The following is a 22,227-nucleotide window of genomic DNA, read 5'->3' on the forward strand; positions in this document are numbered from 1 at the left end:
GGATGGTTTGGATGGGATTTCTTTGGCTGACCTGACCTCCAGCTCCTGTCCTGATGCAGTGAGCTGCTGTGCTTCCTGCAGCAGCCCTGCCTGGCAGTGCAGTCAGCCACACGTTCCACGGTCAATCACGTTCCTTGGGTTTCCATGCAATTCACCAGGACTGTTGAACATCTCCTCACCTTCTTTCTAAACAGAGTTTTACAGTTTGGGGAGGATGAAGTTCAACAAGGACCCAGTGTGGAGTCCTGCATCTGGGGAGGAAGAAACCAGGCAGCAGTGCAGGCTAGGGGTTGTCCTGCTGGAAAGCAGCTCCATGGAGAAAGAGTTTGGAGTCCTAGTGGCCAGCAACTGATCCATGGGACAGCAATGTGCCCTTGTGGCCCAATGGGCCAACAGCATTCTGGGGTGCATTAAGAAAAGTGTGTCCAGCAGGTCCAGGGAGGTCCTGTCCCTCTACTCTGCCCTGGTGAGACCACACCTGCTGTGTCCAGTTCTGGGCTCCCCAATTCAGGAGAGACAGGGACCTGCTGCAGAGAGGCCAGTGGAGGCTACAAGGATGATTGTGGTACTTGAGCATCTCCCTTGTGAACAAAGATTGAGAGACCTTGGGCTGTTCAGTCTTGAGAAGGCTGAGAGGGGATCAGATCAGCATCTGAGGGATGGGTGTCAAGATGAAGGTGCCAGACTCTTTTCAGGGGTGCCCAGTGATAGGACAAGGAACAACAGGTACAAGCTGGAACACAGTGGAAACTCCTCTACTGTAAAGGGTGCTGGAGCCCTGGAGCAGCCTGCCCAGGGAGGTTGTGGAATCTCTTTCTCTGGAGACTTTCAGAGCCCACCTGGACATGTTTCTGTGTGACCTGCCCTAGATGATCCTGCTTTGGCAGGGAAGGGCTTGGACTTGGTGAGCTCTGTGACTCTATGTGCAGACAAGAACCATGATGACAACATCCACTTCTGAGAGGATTCTGTGGCTTCTCCTGCAGGTGCATGACCCAGAGATGACACCCAGCACTGGGAGTGTTAAAAACAGACATTTATTCCTGCACACAGGCAATGGCTCCTCTGCAGAAACAAAACCCTGGCAGAACTGAAATGCTTTTGTGGCATGGGACAACTTCCATGCAGTAGAATCAGAGGGATGTTTCAACATAAAGACCAAGGAAACACCTCCTCCAAGTGCAACCAAGGCATCAGATGTCAGCACTGCCCCAACACCAAGGTCATGCCCTTGGCCTTGTGGCTGTTGTTTTATGACTCTTCCTCTCTCTTTTGTTGGGGTTGTTTTTTTTGGCAAGGGACAAGGTAATAAAGAGTTGGCCACAGGAGACACGTCAGGACCTGACCCAGCATGTGTTTTCTACACCAAGTTCTCAGCGAGGTTTGTGGAGCTGAATGGAAGGACTGGAAGATGGGCAGCCCTGAAAGACTTGAGGAGACAACAGAGGTGAGGAAAGAACCCTGGTGAGGAGGTCAAGGAGAAGAATTGAAAGGTGATGGAGGCTTTGCAGAGCGAGGGCACGTCCCGTGCAAATCTGTCATACAAAAAGTCCCTGGATTCAAAGGGTCAGCTGCAGGGAAGGATTAGGTTCTGGCTGTGGTGGAGATGGCAACCAGAGCTCTGCTGACCTCCCTCTGCCTGGCAGGGTTTGGTGCCATGAGCATTTCCTGGCTTCACCGCAAGGTTTGCTCATGCCTGGAGCAACAGAGAGAGGTGCAGGAGAGGAGCAGTGCTGAGAACTCCACATTCACCTCTTTTCCCCAGCAAGGACCCTGTCAGAGATCCTTTTGCACCAGCCTGGTGTCCTCTCTGTGCCCAGTATCACGGCCAGGTCATCTGCTGGTCCCAGTGCTGGCAAGCTGCCCCTGACACCATGTACCCACCAGGCACTCAGCAGATGACCCTTCAGCAGCACCAGAAGCAGCTGAGGACTCCCTTCAGTGACACCAGCCCCAGAGGATGGTGTTGGGGGTAAGCCCACTGGACCTCTCCCCCACCCCAGACATCCTTCCCCATCTTCAGCCTGGTCTGTGCCAGATGGCTGCTGATGGCACCACATGTGATGGGGTGGCACAGATGGGGGCAGCTTTACATGGGACATGCTTTGAAGGAGCTATGGGGACAGGTCTTGGGCCAGCAATACTGTGACCAGAGGGACCAGGGCACTAGTGAGGCTGCACCCTGAATCCTGGGTTCAGTTTTGGGCCAAGAAGGACATTGAGGTGCTAGAGCAGGTCCAGAGAAGGGCAATGATGCTGGCACAGGGTCTGGAGAACAGGTCTGGTGAGGAGCAGCTGAGGGAACTGAGGTTGTTCAGTCTGGAGAAGAGGAGGCTAAGGGGAGACCTCATTGCTCTCTACAACCCTCTGAAAGGAGCTTGGAGCCAGCTGGAGGTTGGTCTCCTCTCCCTTGTATCTCCCTTGGTAGACTGAGAGGAAATGGCCTCAAGTTGTCCTAGGGGAGGTTTAGGTTGGACATGAGGGACAATTTCTTCCCCAGAAGGGTTGTCAAGGCCTGCCCCAGACTGCCCAGGGCAGGGGTGGATTCCCCATCCCTGGAAGTGTTTCAGAGCTGTGGAGATGTGGTGCTGAGGCACGTGGTTTGGTGGTGGCCTGGCAGTCAATAGTTGGACTTGATGACCCTGTAGGTCTCTTCCAACCAAAACCACTCTGTGATTCTCTGCAGTGCTGTCAGGGCTGAGCTCAGCTCAGCCAGCACAAGCTTGTGACAGGGACACAGCAATGGGCACAGCAAAAGGGCCCAGAGAGCAGCTGCACATTGGGGGCTGAAGGACCCCATGTCTGAAACCCAGGTGACAATGAAGCAAACCCAAACCTCCTTCCTATCTTTTGCTCCATTTTCCAGTGACTCCTTCCTTGTAATTTCTTCTCCAGGGTCTAGGCTGGAGCAGGCACCAATAAAGCTTGGTCCCTGGGCACTGGTGAGGTTTCCCCCTGTAGTACTTCAGGTCCAAGGTGAGTAACTGCAGTTAGACTTTACTCAGTGTCTCTCCTCAGCACAACCATCCCAGAGCTCAGTGTCCTCCTGCTTCACTCAGCAATCAAGGTTTGGGAATAGATGGAAGCAGAAAGTGGGGCTTCCACAGGAATCTGGAGTGGAACCATTACCTAGTGTCTCCCCAGCACCTCTCCCAGCTCTGCCAAGGGCATTTTGCACAATTTACCCAAGAAAAGGGAACCAAAAGGACCAGCATGGAGATGGTTTGGGGTGAGAAACACCCACTTGAGAAGTGAGGCAGCTCACACCAACCTCAGCCTCAAGGGCTGCTTACCCCTTGTCCTTCCTAAAAAGCCCTTGCAGACCCTCTCACTAGACATGTCCTACCAAACTGCTGCCCTCTCTCCTGGCCCAAGAGCTTCTGGCTGAACAGGATCTATCTGTATCTCAGGAGGGTTTGGTCCATAAGTAGGTTCTGCTCCTTGTCATTCTGATAGCCTGAACTTTTGTCCTTGTTTACAGAAAGGTGGCAAACACTGCAAGGGAGTGAGAAAGCCTCTCCACACCAGGGGGGCATCATCTCTGCTTGCTAACTTCTCAACAACCACCAGGGCTTGCCCTTCCTCCTGCTCCTCTTGCCCCACCTGAGCACTGGTAGCACAAGGGGCAAGTCTCTGCTCCTTGCAGGGCTGTCAGATGCTCTGCTCAGAAGCCAACCAGAGCCTGCTGTGATGTGGGTTTGTGACTTGAGATCAAAGTGTCACTGCTACCTTGGGCATGGTTGTGGTGTGGTGGGAGGTGAGCCCACCAAGACATCCCCTGGAGCTGGCAGCCAGGGTGCACCCAATGTGCCAGGACAGAGCTGGATGCCCTGGCATGGGGCACAGGGGACATGAGGACAGCACAGGGATGAGGACCAGGGTGCCCACTCAGTGAGCAGGGGCTGCTCACCACCATAATGAGACCCATCCAGGCACACATGGTCCTGAAGACGGTGTGGCTGAGGTTGGGGCCAGTGGTGTGGCCCTGGTCACCTGGGGCTTTATGGCCTGGAGAAGATTGAGAGGGGATTTATGTAAATGTTTCTAAATTTCTGAGGGCAGGGGGTCAAGAGGGAGGGGACAGGCTCTGCTCAGTTGCACCCTGGGAGAGGACAAGGGCCAATGGATATAAAGACCAGCACAGGAGGTTCCACCTCATGAGGAGGAACTTCTTCACTGTGAGGGTCACAGAGCACTGGAGCAGGCTGCCCAGAGAGGTTGTGGAGTCTCCTTCTCTGGAGACTTTCAAGACCCATCTGGATGCATTCCTGTGTGACCTGCACTAGATTCTATGGTCCTGCTCTGGCAGGGGGATTGGACTAGAGGATCCCCTGAGGTCACTTCCAACCCCTAACATCCTGTGGTCCCTCACTGGTGCTGGGTGCTCCCCACGCTGCTGAGAGCTGTCCCATCCAACAGCTCCACCTGGCTCTGGTCTGAAAGCAATCATGCCACGGTATCAGAGCTGTACCCATGGACCTGAGATCTTCTTAGGAGACCTCCATGCCCCTCTGCTCCTGCAGCATGCAGCCACCTGCTGATTTCCACATGAAGCTGTGGGAGATGCACACCCCGTGTCCTCGCTCACATGGAATGGTTCCTTGGCAGTTTCACCTTCTGTTTGTGCCCTGGAGGAGTCTGCACCTGGCAGGAACACCTTCTGTCCACCTCTGCCTTGTGAAGGTACAGCAGGGATGCAGACCCTGCCACCTCCCTGCATGTACCACCATGGTGGTGGTTTGGAAGTGAACACAGTGCCAGCCAACCCCCCTTGGCAGCAGGACCCATGGCTGGTTTTTATCAGTAGCAACCAAAAGCCCCTCCAGAGCAGACCAAGCACCTCAGAGAGTGAAGGCTTGTGGAATGAGAAGGCAACACCCACAGCTGGGCCAAGGCCAGGTGATGGCCTGGCTGGCTCAGACAGTTGAACAGGGCAGTTCCAGACAGCACTGGACAGGGAAAGTGAAGTCAGCTGAGGGGTGAAATCAGATGTTCCTCTCTCTGACCCCAGCAGCACTGCAAGGCCACCCACTCGGCCTCCAGTCAAACCTGAACCTGTGACAAACTGTGTCCTGCAAGCATGGAGAGCCAGCGCCAAGCCTCGGGCTCTGCCCTGCTCCTCGCCTCTGCAGCAGCTCCGGCAGGGAAGCGAATGCTGCGGCAGGGTCAGCCACGGCCCAGCCCCAGCAGAACTCAGGCAGTGCAAAGGAAAACATTTATTGGCCCCCAGGTGGGGAAGAAACTCTGACAGGTGAGGAGAGGACAAGGAGGTGCCTGGGATGTCCTTCTGCAGCCGGACCCCAACAGCTCAGGGCTCTGCGAGGCTGATGCCACCCAGAGCAGGACCCCAACAGCTCAAGACTCCAGGAGGCTGGTGCCACCTGACACAGCCTGGGGCTGCTCCAACACAGGCAGCAGGTGGCTTGTCCCTGCAGCAGCCTTTGTGAGCAGAAGACACCAAAGCAGAACTGAGAGCACTCCTTCAGCCTTCCTTCTTTGCCACCTGCTCCGTGTCCTCGGGGCCCTACCCAAGGATGTCACTTCTTGTCACCTTGCTGTGTCCAAACCACGAGCAGCTCAGCAACCTGGCATTCAAAAGGGCAAAGAGAAGCTGGTCCACCTCCTTGGCAAGTGGCGTGGTGAGGATCTCCAGCCACCACGGGCACCCAGCTGGAGAGCCATCAAATCCAGGAGCCCGGTTCCAAAGGAACTAACTCTCCTGCTACAGCTTTGAGAGACTCCTTGGTGCTCCTGGGTGGCAGCAGAGGACAGCCTGAGGTGCTCAGCACACCCTGAGGATGGGTTATTGGCACGGCCCTCGCCCAGCCTAGCTGCTGCCCGCAGAGGAGCAGACGGAGCTGCACATGTTCAAGCTGGAGGCCTCAGCCTCCGTCTCGGCCTCATCAGCGGTCTCAGGGTGGGACACGGAGTCACTGGTCAGCTCTTGGCTCTTCTTTAGCCTGTGTGGAGCAGAGGGAGCAGGCATTACTCAGACACCCCCAGAGCTAGCAGCTCACAGAGAGGGTGGCGGAAGGGGTGGTGGGAAGGCGCTCTGCAGCCAGCGTGAGCTGCAGCCAAGAGGTGCCCACAGCAGACCCATGGTGAAGGATTCTTCTAGGGAACATGAAGCACAGGGACACAGCCAAACACACTGAAACACTCTGACACTGTGAGGCAGTGTGTGCCCAGGTGGCCAAGAAGGCCACCAGCATCCTGGACTGGATCAGCAATGGTGTGGCCAGCAGGACCAGGATGGGGATTGTCCTCCTGTACTGGGTGCTGGTGAGGCCACACCTTGATTACTGATCTTGGGCCCCTCACTCTGACAAGGACGTTGGGGTGCTGCAGCAGGTCCAGAGAAAGGCAACAAAGCTGGTGAAGGGTCTGGAGAACAGCAGCAGCTAAGGAAGTTCAGTATGGGAGGCTGAGGGGAGACCTTCTGGCTCTCTATAACTCCCTGGCAGGAGGCTGATGCCAGGTGGGGGTTGGTCTCCTCTCCCCAGTAAGAAGTAGTAGGACAAGAGGAAATGGCCTCAAGCTGCACCAGGGAAGGTTTAAGGTTGGACTTTATAAGAAAATTCTCCATTGAAAGGGTTCTCAAACATGGCCCAGGCTGCCCAGGGAGGTGGCTGAATCCCCACTCCCTGGAGGTGTTGCAAAGAGGCAGAGATGTGGTGCTGAGGGACATGGTGTAGCCCCAGCCTTGGCAGAGGTAGAGAATGGGTGGACTCCGTGCTCTGAAAGGTCTCTTTCCAAACAAAACAGTTCTGTGATTCCACACCAAGCTGCAATGTCACAGTGCTGCTCAGCCAGACCTTGGCCACGTGTGCCTGGTGCTCCCTGCCACCCACCACCTCCTCCATGGAGCCTGCCTCCTGCTTTACTCATGAACCAAGCACTCAAACAAGGGGCAGCAGCTGCATTACCTCACCCTGCAGAGCCACTGTGGAGACCTTGAAGATCACAGAATCACAGAATGGTTTGTGTTGGAAGGGACCTGAAAGATCATTTTGTTCCAAACCCATAGGCAGGGACACCTCCCACTAGACCAGCTTGCTCGAGGCCTCATCCAACCTGGTCTTGCACCACCTCCAGGGAGTGGGCATCCACAACCTCCCTGGGCAACCTGTTCCAGTGTCTCACCACCCTCACTGTCAGGAATCATGACTGAAGTCTGGGTGAGCAGCACTGCTGAACGCTGAAGCCTTGCAGGTCAGTGTGGAATCATCAAGTCTAACCACTCTTTTTGGCAGGCTCCTCACATTCATGTTCCAAGCCATCATCCTCTACAAGAAGGATGGGTGAGAAGATGCAGTGGAGGAGCTGCACCAGCGTCCCACAGGTATGTTAAACCCAAGAAGTCTCTCTGCAGCACTCTCTGTGTAGTGGTAGTGATTAACAACCCCTGAGCTTGCCTCTCTTTTGGTCAGAGCAGCAGCACCTGAGCTCCTCGGTGGCCATCGGCCACCCAGAGCTATACTGGCAGTGAGATGCTCCCAGCCCTCAGGCTCTGGCACTCTGATTCCCAAGGGAAGTCAGGAGAAAGAGTCATTTTCCCTTAAAAAATGCCCCACCCCCACCCCACTCACTTCTCTCTGTTAAAGATGACAAAGTCCTGCTGGATGGCTTCAAGGCATTCTTGGAGATAGTCATTTTCCTGTTGAGGAAGAACACCACAGGCATAAGCAGTCCCATCCGCATCTCACTGCTGCCCACAAGCTCCAGCCACCAGGGACTTCAGCTGACACAGATGAGGGGGACAGCACAGCTCACTGCCTCCAGGGCTTTTTCCTTCTCCCCAGTAACAAGTGATAAGACAAGAGAAAATGGCCTCAGGTTGTGCCATAAGAGGTTTAGGTTGGACATGAGGAACAATTTCTTCCCCCAAAAGGTTGTCAGGGGCTAGCTCAGGCTGCCCAGGGTGGTGGTTGAGTTCCCATTCCTGGAGGGGTTTCAAAGCTGGGGAGATGTGGTGCTGAGGGACATGGTTTAGTGGTGACCTGGCAGTGCTGGGGTATTGCTTGCACTTGATGACCCTGAAGGTCTCCTCCAGCCTAACCAGTTCAGATTCTGATCTAGTTGAGGATGTCCCTCTGACTGTGGGGAGGCCAAAATAAATGACCTTTGGAGGTCCCTTCCAGCCTGGACCATTCTATGGTTCTTGAGCAGTGTGCCCAGCCCTCTCTTTGTCCTTTCATTTCCCAAAGCACAGGGTGCTGTGAAAGGGTTTGATCAAAACTCCCTAGGAGGAACATCTGGTTGTTGGGAGAACACCTGGGGCAGATTTATTCACCAAAATAACTCTGCAGTTACTCCATTGTCACAGAATCACAGAATGGTTTTGGTTGCAAGAGATCTCCAAGATCATCACATTCAACCATTAACCCAGCACTGCCAGGTCACCACTACTCCATGGATGGTGAGACACTGGAGCAGGTTGCCCACAGAGACTGTGGATGCCCCCTCCCTGGAGGTGATCAAGGCCAGGTTGGACAAGGCTCTGAACAACCTGGGCTAGTGGGAGGTGTCCCAGCCCATGGCAGGGTGGTTGGAACTGGATGATCTTTAGGGTCCCTTCCAACCCAAACCATTCTATGAATCTGTGTCCCTCAGTACCACATCTCCATGGCTTTGAAGTCCCTCCAGGGATGGTGACCACCACTTCCCAAACTACTGCTACCCACCCTCCCCAAACTCAGCAGCTCAGCCTCTTGCCCTGGCTGGCCACTACCCCAGAAAGCACTCACAGACTGGGAGCTGTCCTTGCTGTTATCCCTGGACTTGTTCTTTGCAAGCCTCTTCTTCTTCTTGTGCAAGGGTCTGGACTCCAGGATCATCTCCTCCAGCTCGAAGGTGGGGTCGCAGTGCAGGCGTCCCTTCTGCGGGACACAGGACCACACCAGTCAGGCACTGCGGCGACCTGCCCCTGCCAGTACCCTCAGAAACTGCTGCTCCAGCGGCATGCCTCTGCTGGGGGCAGCAGTGCCTCCCAGGAGGGGCAGCAGTGCCTCCCAGGAGGGGCAGCAGGATGCTGAGCAGCCCTACTCACGTTGGGGACGAAGCCTGGCTCCAGGCGCTTGGCACTGACGTCGCTCCAGACCACGCCGCACAGGTAGGCTGAAGCCTGCATGTCAGCCAGGCAGGAGAAGCGGTGCTCAGGGTTCACTGTCAGCAGCTGGGCAGAGAAGAGCATGCCAGGTTACAACCAGGTGCACAGAGAAACCTGACCCAGGTGAGCAGAGAGACTTGGTTTGCCCCCTCCCAGGGGGAGGGCGTCCCAGGTCTGTCCCATTCCCCCTTGCTGTTCAGCAAAGCCTATCTAAGGGCAGCCCTCTGCTTGGTTCTCTCTCTTGCTCCTGCCTCACCTGCTCCACAGGCATCTCTGCTCCCCTCTTGCTTCCCAAGTTACCACATGGCTTGCCTCCATGCTGCCTCCATGCCACATTCATGCTACTGCTTGATAGTAGGATGAACATGAGCTAGCAGTGTGCCCAGGTGGCCAAGAAGGCCTGCATCAGGAACAGTGTGGCCAGCAGGAGCAGGGAGGTCATTCTGCCCTGTGCTCAGCACTGGTTAGGCCACACCTTGAGTCCTGTGTCCAGTTCTGGGCCCCTCAGTTTAGGAAAGATGTTGAGATGCTGGAAGGTGTCCAGAGAAGGGCAACAAAGCTGGGGAGGGGTCTGGAGCACAGCCCTGTGAGGAGAGGCTGAGGGAGCTGGGGTTGCTTAGCCTGGAGGAGGCTGAGGGGAGACCATAGAGCTGCATTTCAGTATCTGAAGGGGACCTACAGGAAGGCTGGGGAGGGACTGTTTAGAAGGGCCTGTGGTGACAGGAGAAGGGGCAATGGTTTGAAACTGCAGCAGGGGAGATTTAGATTGGATGTTAGGAGGAAGCTCTTCACAATGGGAGTGGTGAAATGTTGGAACAGGCTGCCCAGGGAGGTGGGGGAGGCCCCATCCCTGTTCAGGGCTGGACTGGGCTCCGAGCAGCCTGGTCTGGCTGAAGATGTCCCTGCCCATGGCACGGGATTTGGACTAGATGATCACTAAGGTCCCTTCCAACCCAAGCCACTCCATGAAGTCTACCCTTCCAGGACTCTGCGCTGACTGCCCGGCTCCGGGGGAGCCCAGCAGATGGCAGTGTGAGCCTGCGGGACGCTCCGCCGCAGCCGGCGCTGACAGCACTGCCGCCAATTAAACCAAACTCTAATCGTGGCACTCGTCCACCCAAGGCTGACTGACAGCGCAGTCACTTAGTCGCTGTCAGCACGTGCCTGTCTTGTTGAGAAGCTTCTCCCAGCCCCTCTCCTCAGCTCTGCAGCAGGCAGAGCTACCACACAGCCTCCACACCAACTCAACAGCTTTCTCGGGCGGCAGTCGAAAGCAAGCAGCAGAGACCACCCCATAGCCGTGGAAACCCCCTGCAGGCACTGACCACACCAGGGCAAGTTCAACAGGGGCAAGTGGAGGGCCCTGCACCTGGGCAGGAACAGCTCCCTGCACCACTACAGGGGAGGAGTGACCTGCTGGGCAGCAGCTCTGTGGAGAAGGACCTGGCAGTGCTGGGGGACAAGAAGTTCCCCTTGAGCCAGCAGTGTGCTCTCGTGGCCAGGAAGGCAAATGGTCTCCTGTGGTGCATGAAGAGTGTGGCCAGCAGGCTGAGGAAAGTGCTCCTCCACCTCTACTCTGCCCTGGTGAGGCCACAGCTGCAGTCCTGGGTCCAGTTCTGGGCTCCCCAGTTCAAGAGAGGCAGGGAACTATGGGAGAGAGTCCACTGGAGGATCCGAAGATGCTGAGGGGCCTGGAGCATCTCTCTGAGGAGGAAAGGCTGAGAGACCTGGGGCTGTTGAGCCTGGAGAAGAGCAGCCTGAGAAGGAATCTGATCAATGTTCAGCAAGAGATAAGGACCTGTGGGGGGCAAGAGGATGGGGCCAGACTCTTGCTAGTTGTGCCCAGTGACAGGACAGGAGGCAGCAGTGGGCACAAACTGGAGCCCAGGAGGTACTGTCTGAAGATAAGGAGAAAACTCCTTGGTATGAGGATGCTGGAGCCTTGGGAGCAGGCTGCCCAGAGAGGTTGTGGAGTCTCCTTCTGTGGAGAGATTCCAAACCCACCTGGCCAATGTGATCCTGGGCCAGCTGCTGTGGATGCCCCTGCTTCAGCAGGGGGTTTGGACTGGATGAGCTCCAGAGGCCCCTTCCAGCCCCCACCGTGCCGGGATGCTGTGACAACACAAGGTTAACCTGTGCTTCAGCCTGAACACAGCCACAGCAGTTTCAATTTTACATCATTTCTATCAGCTGAAGGTTTCCCAGCCCATGCCTCACACACTCTAGCTACCACCCAACACCAACCACACCAAGAGGACCTTTACCTTTCTTAGCAGAGCCACCATCTCTTTTGACCATGCTGATGAGTACTGAACGCTGACGGTGCTGAAGAGCTGGACTAAGGACTCCACGGGGTTGTTGGAGTGGATGTCATAGGGTCTCTGGGGGAGGAAAGCAGCAAGATGAGAAGAACTCCCTCTCCTCTCAGCCAGAAAGCAACTTCTGCAACCTGGGGCCACCCAGGAGCCTTACCCAGCCCCGCAGCAGCTCGTAAGCCATGACTCCCAGTGACCACCAGTCAACCTCAAAGGAGTAGCCTGTCCCACCGCTCAGGAAGGAATGGAAAATCTCTGGGGCTGAACATAGGAAGGCAAAACACAACAGGTTGTTCCTTGACTTCAGTCTGCTCCCACTCAGCATCTCACCAATATCAGCATCTAAAGCTTCATGGTTATCTGCATGCACTGGGGCCCGGGGGAAGCCATCGCCAGCCAGCAGAGCAGCAGCAGCAGCAGACCAGCCCTCACTGAGCAGCTGGGGTTTGGGGTGCCCATGGGGAGATCGCTCTCAACCCAGCAACTGAACTGTAACAGAACCCCAGTAGCCACTGGGATGCCCCAAATACCATCCCAGGGACAGCAAGGAGGGCAGGGGGGTTTGGGATGGGAAGGTCGGGGTGGGATGGGATGGGGAGGTCAGGGTGGGATGGGATGAGATGGAATGGAGAGGTCAGGGTGGGGTGGGATGGAGAGTGCAGTGTGGGATGGCATGGGATGGAGAGAGCAGGGTGGGATTAGGAGGGAAGGGCAAGGTGGGTTAGGGAGGGGAGAGCAGGGTGGGATGGGGAGGACATGCTGCCAGAGGTTCATCACCCAGGAGTTCCACCTCTCAAAGGCTCAGGCTCAGCTGAGTGACTGAGGAGCATGCATTAAGGTGCTCAATTAATGTCCTTGATCAATTCCATGTCTCTGGGACGGGCAAGGGCTGGCAGGGGCATGTAGGGTGCACTCTGGAGAGGTGAAGCCAGGGGGTGAGGAGCAGGACCGGTCCTTACCCATGTACGGCTTGGTTCCTGCCAGGGCAGTGGCTCGCTCTCCATCCCTAATGATTGTTGCAATGTTGAAATCTGTGAGGTGGGCATGACCTTGGAGAGAGACACAGGTGGAGAAGGAGTTAATGGCAGCCCAGGACAGAGGTGGGCTGTTGTCACAACACACTTGTCTCGTCAGCTCCTGCTCTCCCACAGCGTGGCAGGGCCGCAGGCAGACCAGGGGCAGATCCCACCAAACAGCCCCACCAGATTCAATCACTGAATGGTTTGGGTTGGAAGGGACCTTAAAGATCATCCATGGCCATGGGCAGGGATACCTCCTACCACACCAGGATGCTCAAGTCTACATCCAACCTGGCTTTCAACACTTCCAGGCTTGGAGCCTCCACAATGTTTGTGGGCAACCTGTTTCAGTGCCCCACCACCCTCAGGGGGATGAATTTCTTCCTCATGTCTCATCTCAATCCAACTTCTTCCAGTTTGAAGCCATCACTCCTTGTCCTGTCACCCCATGGCCTTGTTAAATTTCCCTCTCCATCTCTCCTGTAGCCCCCTTCAAATCCTCTGAGGTTTTGAGGGAGCCTTCTCCAGACTGAACAACTCCAACTCTCTCAGCCTGGCCTCACAGCAGAGGTGCTCCAGCCCTTTCATTAGCTGTTGGGACACCTTCTCTCTGTTTCTGCTTCCTCTGTTCTTGGGGCTGAATGTGGGGATTCAGAAGAGGTCATTATTCTGAAGCCAGCCTGGTATAGGGCAAACCCAGCCACCTGCCCTGCTGGAGGCTGCTTTCTGCTCTCCATCCACAAGCCAGCTCCTCACATCTCCTTTCTCCCCTTTATCCCTGTGCTGTTTTCTAAGGAACTTCCATGCAAGTGCAGGTTTGGGTTTGACAAGACTTTGGGTGGTTTGGAACCTGCTGTCCTGAGAGATTGTGTCACTGTTTTGCAAGATCCACTGCTGGAGCAGCAGCATTACAAGACCTCTGGCAGTCCCTCTCCTCTGTGGACCACTGGGATAGATGCTCTCAGACCAACAGATCATGGAATAGTAGAAGTTGGAAGAGCTCTCTGGAGATCATCCAGTTCAAGCCTCCTGCCCAAAGCAGGGTCACCTAGGACAGGTCACACAGGAACACATCCAGGTGGGTCTTGAAAGTCTCCAGAGAAGGAGACTCCACAACCTCTCTGGGTAGCCTGCTCCAGAGCTCCAGCAGCCCCACACCAAAGAATTTTCTCCTCATCTTCAGGTGGAACCTCCTGGGTTCCAGTTTGTATTCATCCACAGGACACCAATGAAAAGACCCTGGCCATCTTCTTCTTGCCCTCTGCTCTTCAGATATTTATAAACATTCATAAGATCCTCTCTCAGGCTGCTCTTTCCAGGCTCAACAGCCCCAGGTCTCTTCCTCAGACAGATGTTCTCACATAGGTTTCAATGCTTTCATAAAGGTTCCTGAGCTCACTCTGCCTGGCTCAGCACAGATCCATCCCCTCAGAAGACACCAAAGCCATCCTAGAAGCATGTGCTCAGATCCCTCACTCTAAAGCTCAACAAGCCCAGTCCTCTGCTTTGTGCCTCCCACCACCCCAGGTGCCACAGTTCTGGCCTGGGGGCCTGTGCACAGGGACAGAGAGAGAGGAGGCAGAGCACAGGGGAACGAAGAGAGAGGCTGCCCTTGGTGGGACCTCCTTGGTGTTACAATGCACAGGTACATCCAACCAATGACCTCTCAGTTAGGAGGAGAGCTGCTTTTTGGACACTCTTCCCAGCTAAAAGGACACCCAGGATTCAAGCATCTGTCCCTCAGCTGAAGGAGGCAGGCACAGCAGAGCAGAGAGGTCCTACCTTGCTCGTCGAGGAGGATGTTGTCTGGCTTTACGTCTCTGGGAAAAGAAGCAAGGTTACAGCAAGAGGAGAGCTCAGTCAGGTCAAGGGTGCAACTCAACAACAACAACAAAACAACCTGCAGCTTTTAGAGCCAGCAAAAATTAGGACCAAATAACCCAAAAATACACTAAAGCAGAATCAGAGGAGAGTTTAGGTTGAAAGGGACCTTAAAGATCATCCAGTTCCAACCCCCTGCCATGGGCAGGGATGGAGAGGAGAGGTTCAGAGAGGAGAGGATTAACCAGGCTGGAAAAGACCTTTGAGATCATCAAGTCCAACCTATCATCCAACACCATCTAATCAACTAAACCAAGCACCCCCTCCAGTCTCTTCCTGAACACCTCCAGTGATGGTGACTCCACCACCTCCCTGGGCAGCACATTCCAAAGGCCAATCTCTCTTTCTGTGAAGAACTTCTTCCTAACACCCAGCCTAAACCTCCCCTGGTGCAGCTTGAGACTGTGTCCTCTTGTTCTGGTGCTGGCCTCATATTCCTAGCCTTGAGCACTTCTGAAGTCCCTTTATGATGGACTAGAAATATCTCTTTCCTGGGCAGCTGGGCAAAACAGTGGGAGCATGGGACTTGGTCAGGCATCACTTCCCAGGACAATCAGTAACATAACACTGGGCCTGTGTCTGTGGAGCTCTTGATTGCTGTGAAACCCATCCTAGAAGGTGCTTTTGAAGTGTCAGGCTTCCTCCAAGTGACAGGGAGCAGGACCAGCAGCTGAGGTGGCCCAGGACCAGCACTGACAGTGGTTTCATGCCAGCAGCTCCCTGACTTGGATATTGGGCCCAACACTGGTCAATATCTTCATAAGTGATCTGCTGGGGATCTGGATCTAGGACCACAGAATCCAGCAGGTTGGAAGAGATCATCAAGTCCAACCAATCACCCAACCCTAACTAACCTAAGTGCCTCATCCAGGCTTTTCTTAAACACCTCCAGATCAAGAGCACTCAGATGAAGTTCTGCAGATGACACCAAAAGGAGTGGGGAGGTTGACACTCCAGAAGGGACAGCCACCCTCCAGGAGTGGGCTAGCAAGAACCACATTAAGTTCAATGGGGATAAGGGTAGGACCTGGGAATATGGAGCCCGGGAGTGCAGCTCAGACTGGGCCCCCCCTGGCTGGAGAGCAGCCCTGTGGAAAAGGAGCTGGAGGTCTTGGTGGACAACAAGCTCAGCATGAGTGAACAGTGTGCTGCAGCAGCAAAGCAAGTCAACAGCATGCTGAGTTGCATCACCAGCAGAGAGAGAGAGAAGGAAGTCACTGTCCCTCCTCATTCCAAGCACACTATCACCTAGAAAGGTTGGACCAGGTGATCCCTGGGCTCCTTTCCAGCCTGGCATTCTGTGACCTGGGGACACCAATGGCATTCGGTAAGGACAGCATCAACCCCTCCAACCCAACCGTGGGCAGCTTCCCCCAGCTCAGAAGGGTCTGTGTGGTTACCTGTGGATGATGTGCTGGCTTCTCAGGTAGTCAAGGGCCAAGGCCATCTCACAGATGTAGAGCCTGACCGTCTCCTCCGTGAACTGAACGTTCTGCTGCAGGTGGTAGCGCAGGTCCCCGCCCAGGAGCAAGTCCACCACCATGAACATGTCCTCCTCGTCCTGGAAGGAGTACCTGTGGGGTCAGTGAGATGGCAGCAAGCGGGATGAGGCTCACAGGAGGCACAAAAACAGGTCAGGCTTTTCCCTCTCCTAGTCACACAGCTCCTGGGGAGCCTGCAGGAGCCCACCGTGGGCACACACTGGCTTCAGGGCCCACACCTTCTGACTCAGCAACTGCAACCCAAGGTGACCTCCTGGGTTTGAACCTCTTGCTGCACTAACAGGTGCACACCCCAGTTAATGTCCCCTTTGTCACCTCCTGGGGCATCCCATCCCCCAGCTGGCAGGGGTGCAGGCAGAGGTTCAGGCAAGGCTTCAGACAGGAGTTCAAGCAAATGGGTAAGCAGAGGGACAGGAAGGGCTGCAGGCTGAGTTGCAGGCAGGGGGCCAGGAAGGGCTGCAGGCTGAGTTGCAGGCAGGGGGGGCAGGAAGGGCTGCAGGCTGAGTTGCAGGCAGAGGGACAGGAAGGGCTGCAGGCTGAGTTGCAGGCAGGGGGGGCAGGAAGGGCTGCAGGCTGAGTTGCAGGCAGAGGGACAGGAAGGGCTGCAGGCTGAGTTGCAGGCAGGGGTGGCAGGAAGGGCTGCAGGCTGAGTTGCAGGCAGAGGGACAGGAAGGGCTGCAGGCTGAGTTGCAGGCAGGGGTGGCAGGAAGGGCTGCAGGCTGAGTTGTAGGCAGGGGGGGCAGGAAGGGCTGCAGACTGAGTTGCAGGCAGAGGGACAGGAAGGGCTGCAGGCTGAGTTGCAGGCAGAGGGACAGGAAGGGCTGCAGGCTGAGTTGTAGGCAGGGGGGCAGGAAGGGCTGCAGGCTGAGTTGCAGGCAGAGGGGGCAGGAAGGGCTGCAGACTGAGTTGCAGGCAGAGGGGGCAGGAAGGGCTGCAGACTGAGTTGCAGGCAGGGGGGCAGGAAGGGCTGCAGGCTGAGTTGCAGGCAGGGGGGGCAGGAAGGGCTGCAGACTGAGTTGCAGGCAGAGGGGGCAGGAAGGGCTGCAGGCTGAGTTGCAGGCAGGGGGGCAGGAAGGGCTGCAGGCTGAGTTGCAGGCAGGGGGGGGCAGGAAGGGCTGCAGGCTGAGTTGCAGGCAGGGGGCCAGGAAGGGCTGCAGGCTGAGTTGCAGGCAGGGGGGGCAGGAAGGGCTGCAGGCTGAGTTGCAGGCAGGGGGGCAGGAAGGGCTGCAGGCTGAGTTGCAGGCAGGGGTGGCAGGAAGGGCTGCAGGCTGAGTTGCAGGCAGAGGGACAGGAAGGGCTGCAGGCTGAGTTGCAGGCAGGGGGGCAGGAAGGGCTGCAGGCTGAGTTGCAGGCAGGGGGGGCAGGAAGGGCTGCAGGCTGAGTTGCAGGCAGGGGGGCAGGAAGGGCTGCAGGCTGAGTTGCAGGCAGAGGGGGCAGGAAGGGCTGCAGACTGAGTTGCAGGCAGAGGGACAGGAAGGGCTGCAGGCTGAGTTGCAGGCAGGGGGGCAGGAAGGGCTGCAGGCTGAGTTGCAGGCAGGGGGGCAGGAAGGGCTGCAGGCTGAGTTGCAGGCAGGGGGGCAGGAAGGGCTGCAGACTGAGTTGCAGGCAGGGGGGCAGGAAGGGCTGCAGGCTGAGTTGCAGGCAGGGGGGGCAGGAAGGGCTGCAGGCTGAGTTGCAGGCAGGGGGGCAGGAAGGGCTGCAGGCTGAGTTGCAGGCAGAGGGGGCAGGAAGGGCTGCAGATTCCATGTAGAAGGTTGTGAGGAACACCCAGCAAACACAACAAGGGAAGCTAAGAAGGTCTGAAGTTGATGCCACAACACTTCAGCATCTTCTGGCCTGCGTCTCCTGAATGCATCTCTTGTCACCAGTGACTTCCACCAGGGCAGCTCACTGAGATGCTCCCACAGATTTCTGTGCCCCCAGGAGGACACAAGAAGGTGGCTCCGTGGGCAGAGGGGAAGGAGCTGCTCACCAGAGGTTGACCAGGAAGACGTGCTCGATCTCCTGCAGGATCTCCAGCTCCCTGAAGACGTTGCGGACCTCGTCCCGCTCGATGCACTGCTGCTTGTTCATGTACTTCATGGCATACATCTTCTCAGTGTCCCTCTTCTGCACAATGCACACCTGAAGCACCACAGAGAGAATCACAGAACTGTTAGGGTTGGAAGGGACCTCAAGGATCATCCAGTGCCAGCTGACTCTTGTCAGTGGTGCCCAGCGACACAAACTGGAAGCCAGGAGGTTCCATCTGAGCAGAAGCAGAAACTTCTTCGGTGTGAGGGTTCTGGAGCCCTGGAGCAGGCTGCCCAGAGAGGTTGTGGAGTCTCCTTCTCTGGAGAGATTCCAACCCCAGCTGGCCATGGTGATCCTGGGCAAGCTGCTGTGGGTGCCCCTGCTTTAGCAGGGGGGTTGGACTGGATGATCTCCAGAGGTCACTTCCAACCCCACCATGGTCAAGCTCTCTGCCAGTGTCTGTGTCCCTTTCCTTCCCCCCTGCCCACTCGTTCCCCAGCACACAGGCTGAGCTGCCTGTTCTCATGGCCAAGAAGCAGGAGGCCACGGTGGGTCCCCTCCATGAAACATTTGACTTCCCACCAGCTGATGGCAGCCATCCCCTCCTGGCACATGCAGCCTGGCCACCAGCAGCTCCTGGACCAGGGGCAGAACCTGGCCCCCAACCCTGGCACTTGACACCAACTAAGCCAGCAGGCACAATGCCTGCTGGGCTGGCACAGGTCCCCATCCAGCATCGCCTCTGGTGTCCCTGCCTCAGCTCTTCTCATGAACCTTAATTACCAAGGTAGCTGTTTTCAGAACAGCTAATTAGTTAGCTTTAAATGAGCTAATGAAATGTCTCCTCCTGCTGTAATTAGGTCTGTCCTCTCCTCAGCACAGCCCTGCCCCTGGCTGCAGTGCACTGCCTCTGTCTCCTTGGAGAAGTCAGTCATTAGGTGTGGTGGCCATGGAGGAGTCCAGGGGAGGCTCCAAAGGTGCTGAGGGGCCTGGAACATCTCTGAGGAGGAAAGGCTGAGAGACCTGGGGCTGTTGAGCCTGGAGGAGAGAAGCTTGAGAGGGGATCTGCTCAATGCTCAGCAAGAGCTAAAGGAGCTGTGGGGGTAAAGAGGATGTGGTCAGACTCCTGTCAGTGGTGCCCAGTGATAGGAGTGGGGCAACAATGGGCACCAACAGGAACCCAGCAGGTTCCATCTGACCAGGAGAAACTTGTTTGGTGTGAGGGTGCTGGAGCCCTGGGGCAGGCTGCCCAGAGAGGTTGTGGAGTCTCCTTCTCTGCAGAGATTCCACCCCCACTGTGATGCTGCTGGTCAAGCTGCTGTGGGTGCCCCTGCTTGAGCAGGGGGGGTTGGACTGGATGGCCTCCAGAGGTCCCTTCCAACCCCACCAGGCTGCAGTGCTGTGAGCTGTGTCCTGTGCTTCAGCCCCACCGAGGCAGGGCAGCCTGTGCCCCACACCACTGAGCTATGGGGCTCAGCCCTGCCCCCCCCCGGCTGGCACATGCCCTCCAGTTCCTGTGGGGTGCAAAGCTCCTGGGTGCAGCTGCCAGGGCCTGTTCAGAACACAAAAATAATGAGGTAAAAGCCCTGCTTTGTGCAAAGTTAAGGATAATAACGAGCTTCCTCCTGCCATGCAAGGCACCAGCAGGATCCACCCCCTGCCTCAAGCAGACTCAACTGCTTGTGCTTTGAATTAACCAGGCAAAAATAATTTCATACTTAATTCTTTGAGCAGGAAAGACACCCCACCCCCCTCCAGAAATGCTTCTTTAAGTCATGGTCCCTGCTCTGTAACTCCTCTAATAGCAAGCCCTTCAACTGCCAGCCACCCAGGCAGGGAACACCACTCCTTCCCAAGTCACTTTATGTCACATTCTGGTTTGGAGCTCATTAATCTCTAAATTTGTATCATTATTTTAGGTTGTGGCTTGCTCTGTCTCAGCAGGCACTGCTTTTGATGGTGATGGGGTTTGCTTCGTGCTGCTCTGCAGGGGAAATGGAAACCTCAGGTAATAAATAGGGAAATGCTGACAGCTCCTGGGGCTCTGCAGCCATCATGGACTGCCCTGTGCAGCAAAGCTGTGCCCCCAGCTTTCCCAGGGACCTGGACTTGGGACAGGGCTGTCTAGTCTGTACAGGAACACCCAGGTGGGCATGGATGGGATACGGAATGCACAGAGTGCATTGTCTTGGAAGGGACCCTCAAAGCTCATCTTGGCCAGCCCCCCTGCATTCAACAGGGACAGCTCAGGCTGCCCAGAGCCACATCAAGTCTTATCTTGAATGTCTCCAGGGATGATGCCTCACCCACATCCCTGGGCAGTCTCTTCCAGTGTCTCACCCCTCTCATTGTAAAGAGCTTCCTCCTAATGTCCAACCTAAATCCTCTCTGCTCCAGTTTGAAACCATTGCCTTTTGTCCTCTCACCACAAACCCCTCTAAACAGTCCCTCCCCAGCCTTCCTGCAGGTCCCCTTCAGATGCTGAAATACTGCTCTAATTTCTCCCAAGCATCTTCTCTTCTCCAGGCTGAACAGCCCCAGCTCTCTCAAGCCTGTCCTTCTAGACCCCACCTGCAGTGCTGGAGCCAGCCCTGGAGTCCTCAGCACAGCAGAGACATGGACCTGCTGGAGTGGGGTCAGAGGAGGACACAGCAATGATGTGAGGGCTGGAAGCCCTCTGCTGTGAGGACAGGCTGAGAGAGTTGGGATTGTTCAGCATGGAGAAGAGAAGGCTCCAGGGAGACCTTCTGGTGGCCTTGCAGTGCTTAAAGGGCCCAACCAGAAACCTGGGGACAGACTTTTGAGCAGGGCTTGTTGTAACAGGACAAGGGGTGATGGTTTGACATGAAAGAAAGAGGATCAGACTGGAGAGAAGGGAGAAATGTTTGACCCTGAGGGTGGTGAGAGCCTGTCCCAGGTTGCCCAGAGAGGTGGCAGATGCCCCATCCCTGGAACCCTTGCAGGTCAGGTTGTTTGGGGCTGAGAACAACCTGCTCTAGTTGCAGATGTCCCTGCTGACTGCAGTGGGCAGGACTTGAAAGGTTCCTTCCCACCCAACCCAGCCTATAATTCTATGCTCTTTGGGCTCCTGATGGGCACTGCAGCAGGCACACCAGTGTTGGTGATTCCCCAGGCAAGCTTGGCCACCTTAGGACCCTGTGCCACAGGCAGGATCCCTTTGTAAGATGCCCTGTTGGTGAGAGCCGTGGTTTGTGTCTGTGTGTCCATCCCTGAGACACCAGTGCTCCACTACCTATCTTTTCCCTTTTGTGCTTCTCCTTTTGTGCATCTGCTCCTGGGGAAGGAACAAATCTGCTAACAAATCAGAGTGACCTTTGAAACGAATCTCCACCCATTTCCACGCAGATCTACAATGAGAATCAAGGTGGGGAGCAGAAAGAAGCCTCCCCTTTGTCCTCCTGCACACAAAGGGAATGATCAGTGGCTAAAGGCAGCCATCAGAAAAGACCTGTGGGTGCTGCTGCAGAAGGCATCAGCTGGCTGGGTGCTGCTCAAGACGTGGCACATAAAAGATTCAGCAGAGCCCCAGATCCCCCAGTGCTCAGCTGCTGTCCGGGGGTTTGCATGCAGCTGCCTTCCTCTGGCTGCAGGAGAGGCAGGAAGGGCTTGGAGCTGCCACTTGTGACTCAGGACAGAAGAGGTGCACTGAACATCTCCCGGTTCCACCTCCCTGCTGGGGCCCCAGACAGTGAGGACCTGCCTGTACTGTCACCAAAGCTGGCAGCTTCCTCTCACCTGAGAGGCTGGGGAAGGGTTTCTCAGGATCTCAGGGAGTGATAGGACTAGGGGGAATGGAATGAAGCTGGAGGTGGGGAGATTCAGGCTGGAGGTGAGGAGAAGGAGGTTCTTCCCCATGAGAGTGGTGAAGCCCTGGAATGGGTTGTCCAGGGAGGTGGTTGGAGCCCTGTCCCTGGAGGTGTTTAAGCCCAGGCTGGATGAGGCTCTGGCCAGGCTGATCTAGTGTGGGGTGTCCCTGCCCATGGCAGGGGGGTTGGAACTAGAGGATCCTTGTGCTCCCTTCCAACCCTGACTGATACTATGATACTATGAATCTGGGGCAACCTATCACTCCAAGCCCTTGTCAAAAGCCCCTCCCCAGCTCTCCTGCAGTCCCCTGCAGGTTCTGGAAAGCTGTTAGAAGGTCTTTGGCTTCTTGCTGCCCTCATCACACACCGAGCTGCTGCTTACACGAGTTGTTTCCATTTTCCACCCAGCCAGGGTTTGTGCTGGCATGGAAGGTGGAGAGCTGGGATGTGGGTGGTTTGGTGTCCAGGGGACTCAGACATTATGTCCTTTCTGGAAGCTTTTCTTGTTCCTCTAGGATGAGCTCTCCCCAGTCATCTAAATTTTTGCTGCCGTGCAGGATT

General features: G+C 56.0%; 1 protein-coding gene across 4 annotated transcripts in view; it reads right to left on the minus strand.

Annotated features, from left to right (window-relative positions):
* Positions 1–1,028: 1,028 nt before the first annotated feature.
* Positions 1,029–22,227, minus strand: part of STK32C (serine/threonine kinase 32C) — a 93,248-nt gene continuing 72,049 nt past the window's right edge. For all 4 annotated transcript variants that reach the window (XM_068140272.1, XM_068140271.1, XM_068140274.1 and 1 more), the window contains 10 exons: positions 17,799–17,950; positions 15,725–15,898; positions 14,226–14,263; positions 12,384–12,473; positions 11,582–11,685; positions 11,374–11,490; positions 9,050–9,175; positions 8,748–8,879; positions 7,590–7,657; positions 1,029–5,960 (listed from right to left, as the gene is read on the minus strand). In XM_068140272.1, coding sequence (XP_067996373.1) covers positions 5,828–5,960; positions 7,590–7,657; positions 8,748–8,879; positions 9,050–9,175; positions 11,374–11,490; positions 11,582–11,685; positions 12,384–12,473; positions 14,226–14,263; positions 15,725–15,898; positions 17,799–17,950 — 1,134 coding nt within the window. In that variant the 3' untranslated portion in view covers positions 1,029–5,827. The remainder of the gene's footprint in view (positions 5,961–7,589; positions 7,658–8,747; positions 8,880–9,049; positions 9,176–11,373; positions 11,491–11,581; positions 11,686–12,383; positions 12,474–14,225; positions 14,264–15,724; positions 15,899–17,798; positions 17,951–22,227) is intronic.

Source organism: Melanerpes formicivorus, unplaced genomic scaffold (assembly GCF_026170545.1).
Source record: "Melanerpes formicivorus ecotype bairdi unplaced genomic scaffold, bMelFor1.0.p_v2 SCAF_6, whole genome shotgun sequence".
Classification (NCBI taxonomy): domain Eukaryota; kingdom Metazoa; phylum Chordata; class Aves; order Piciformes; family Picidae; genus Melanerpes; species Melanerpes formicivorus.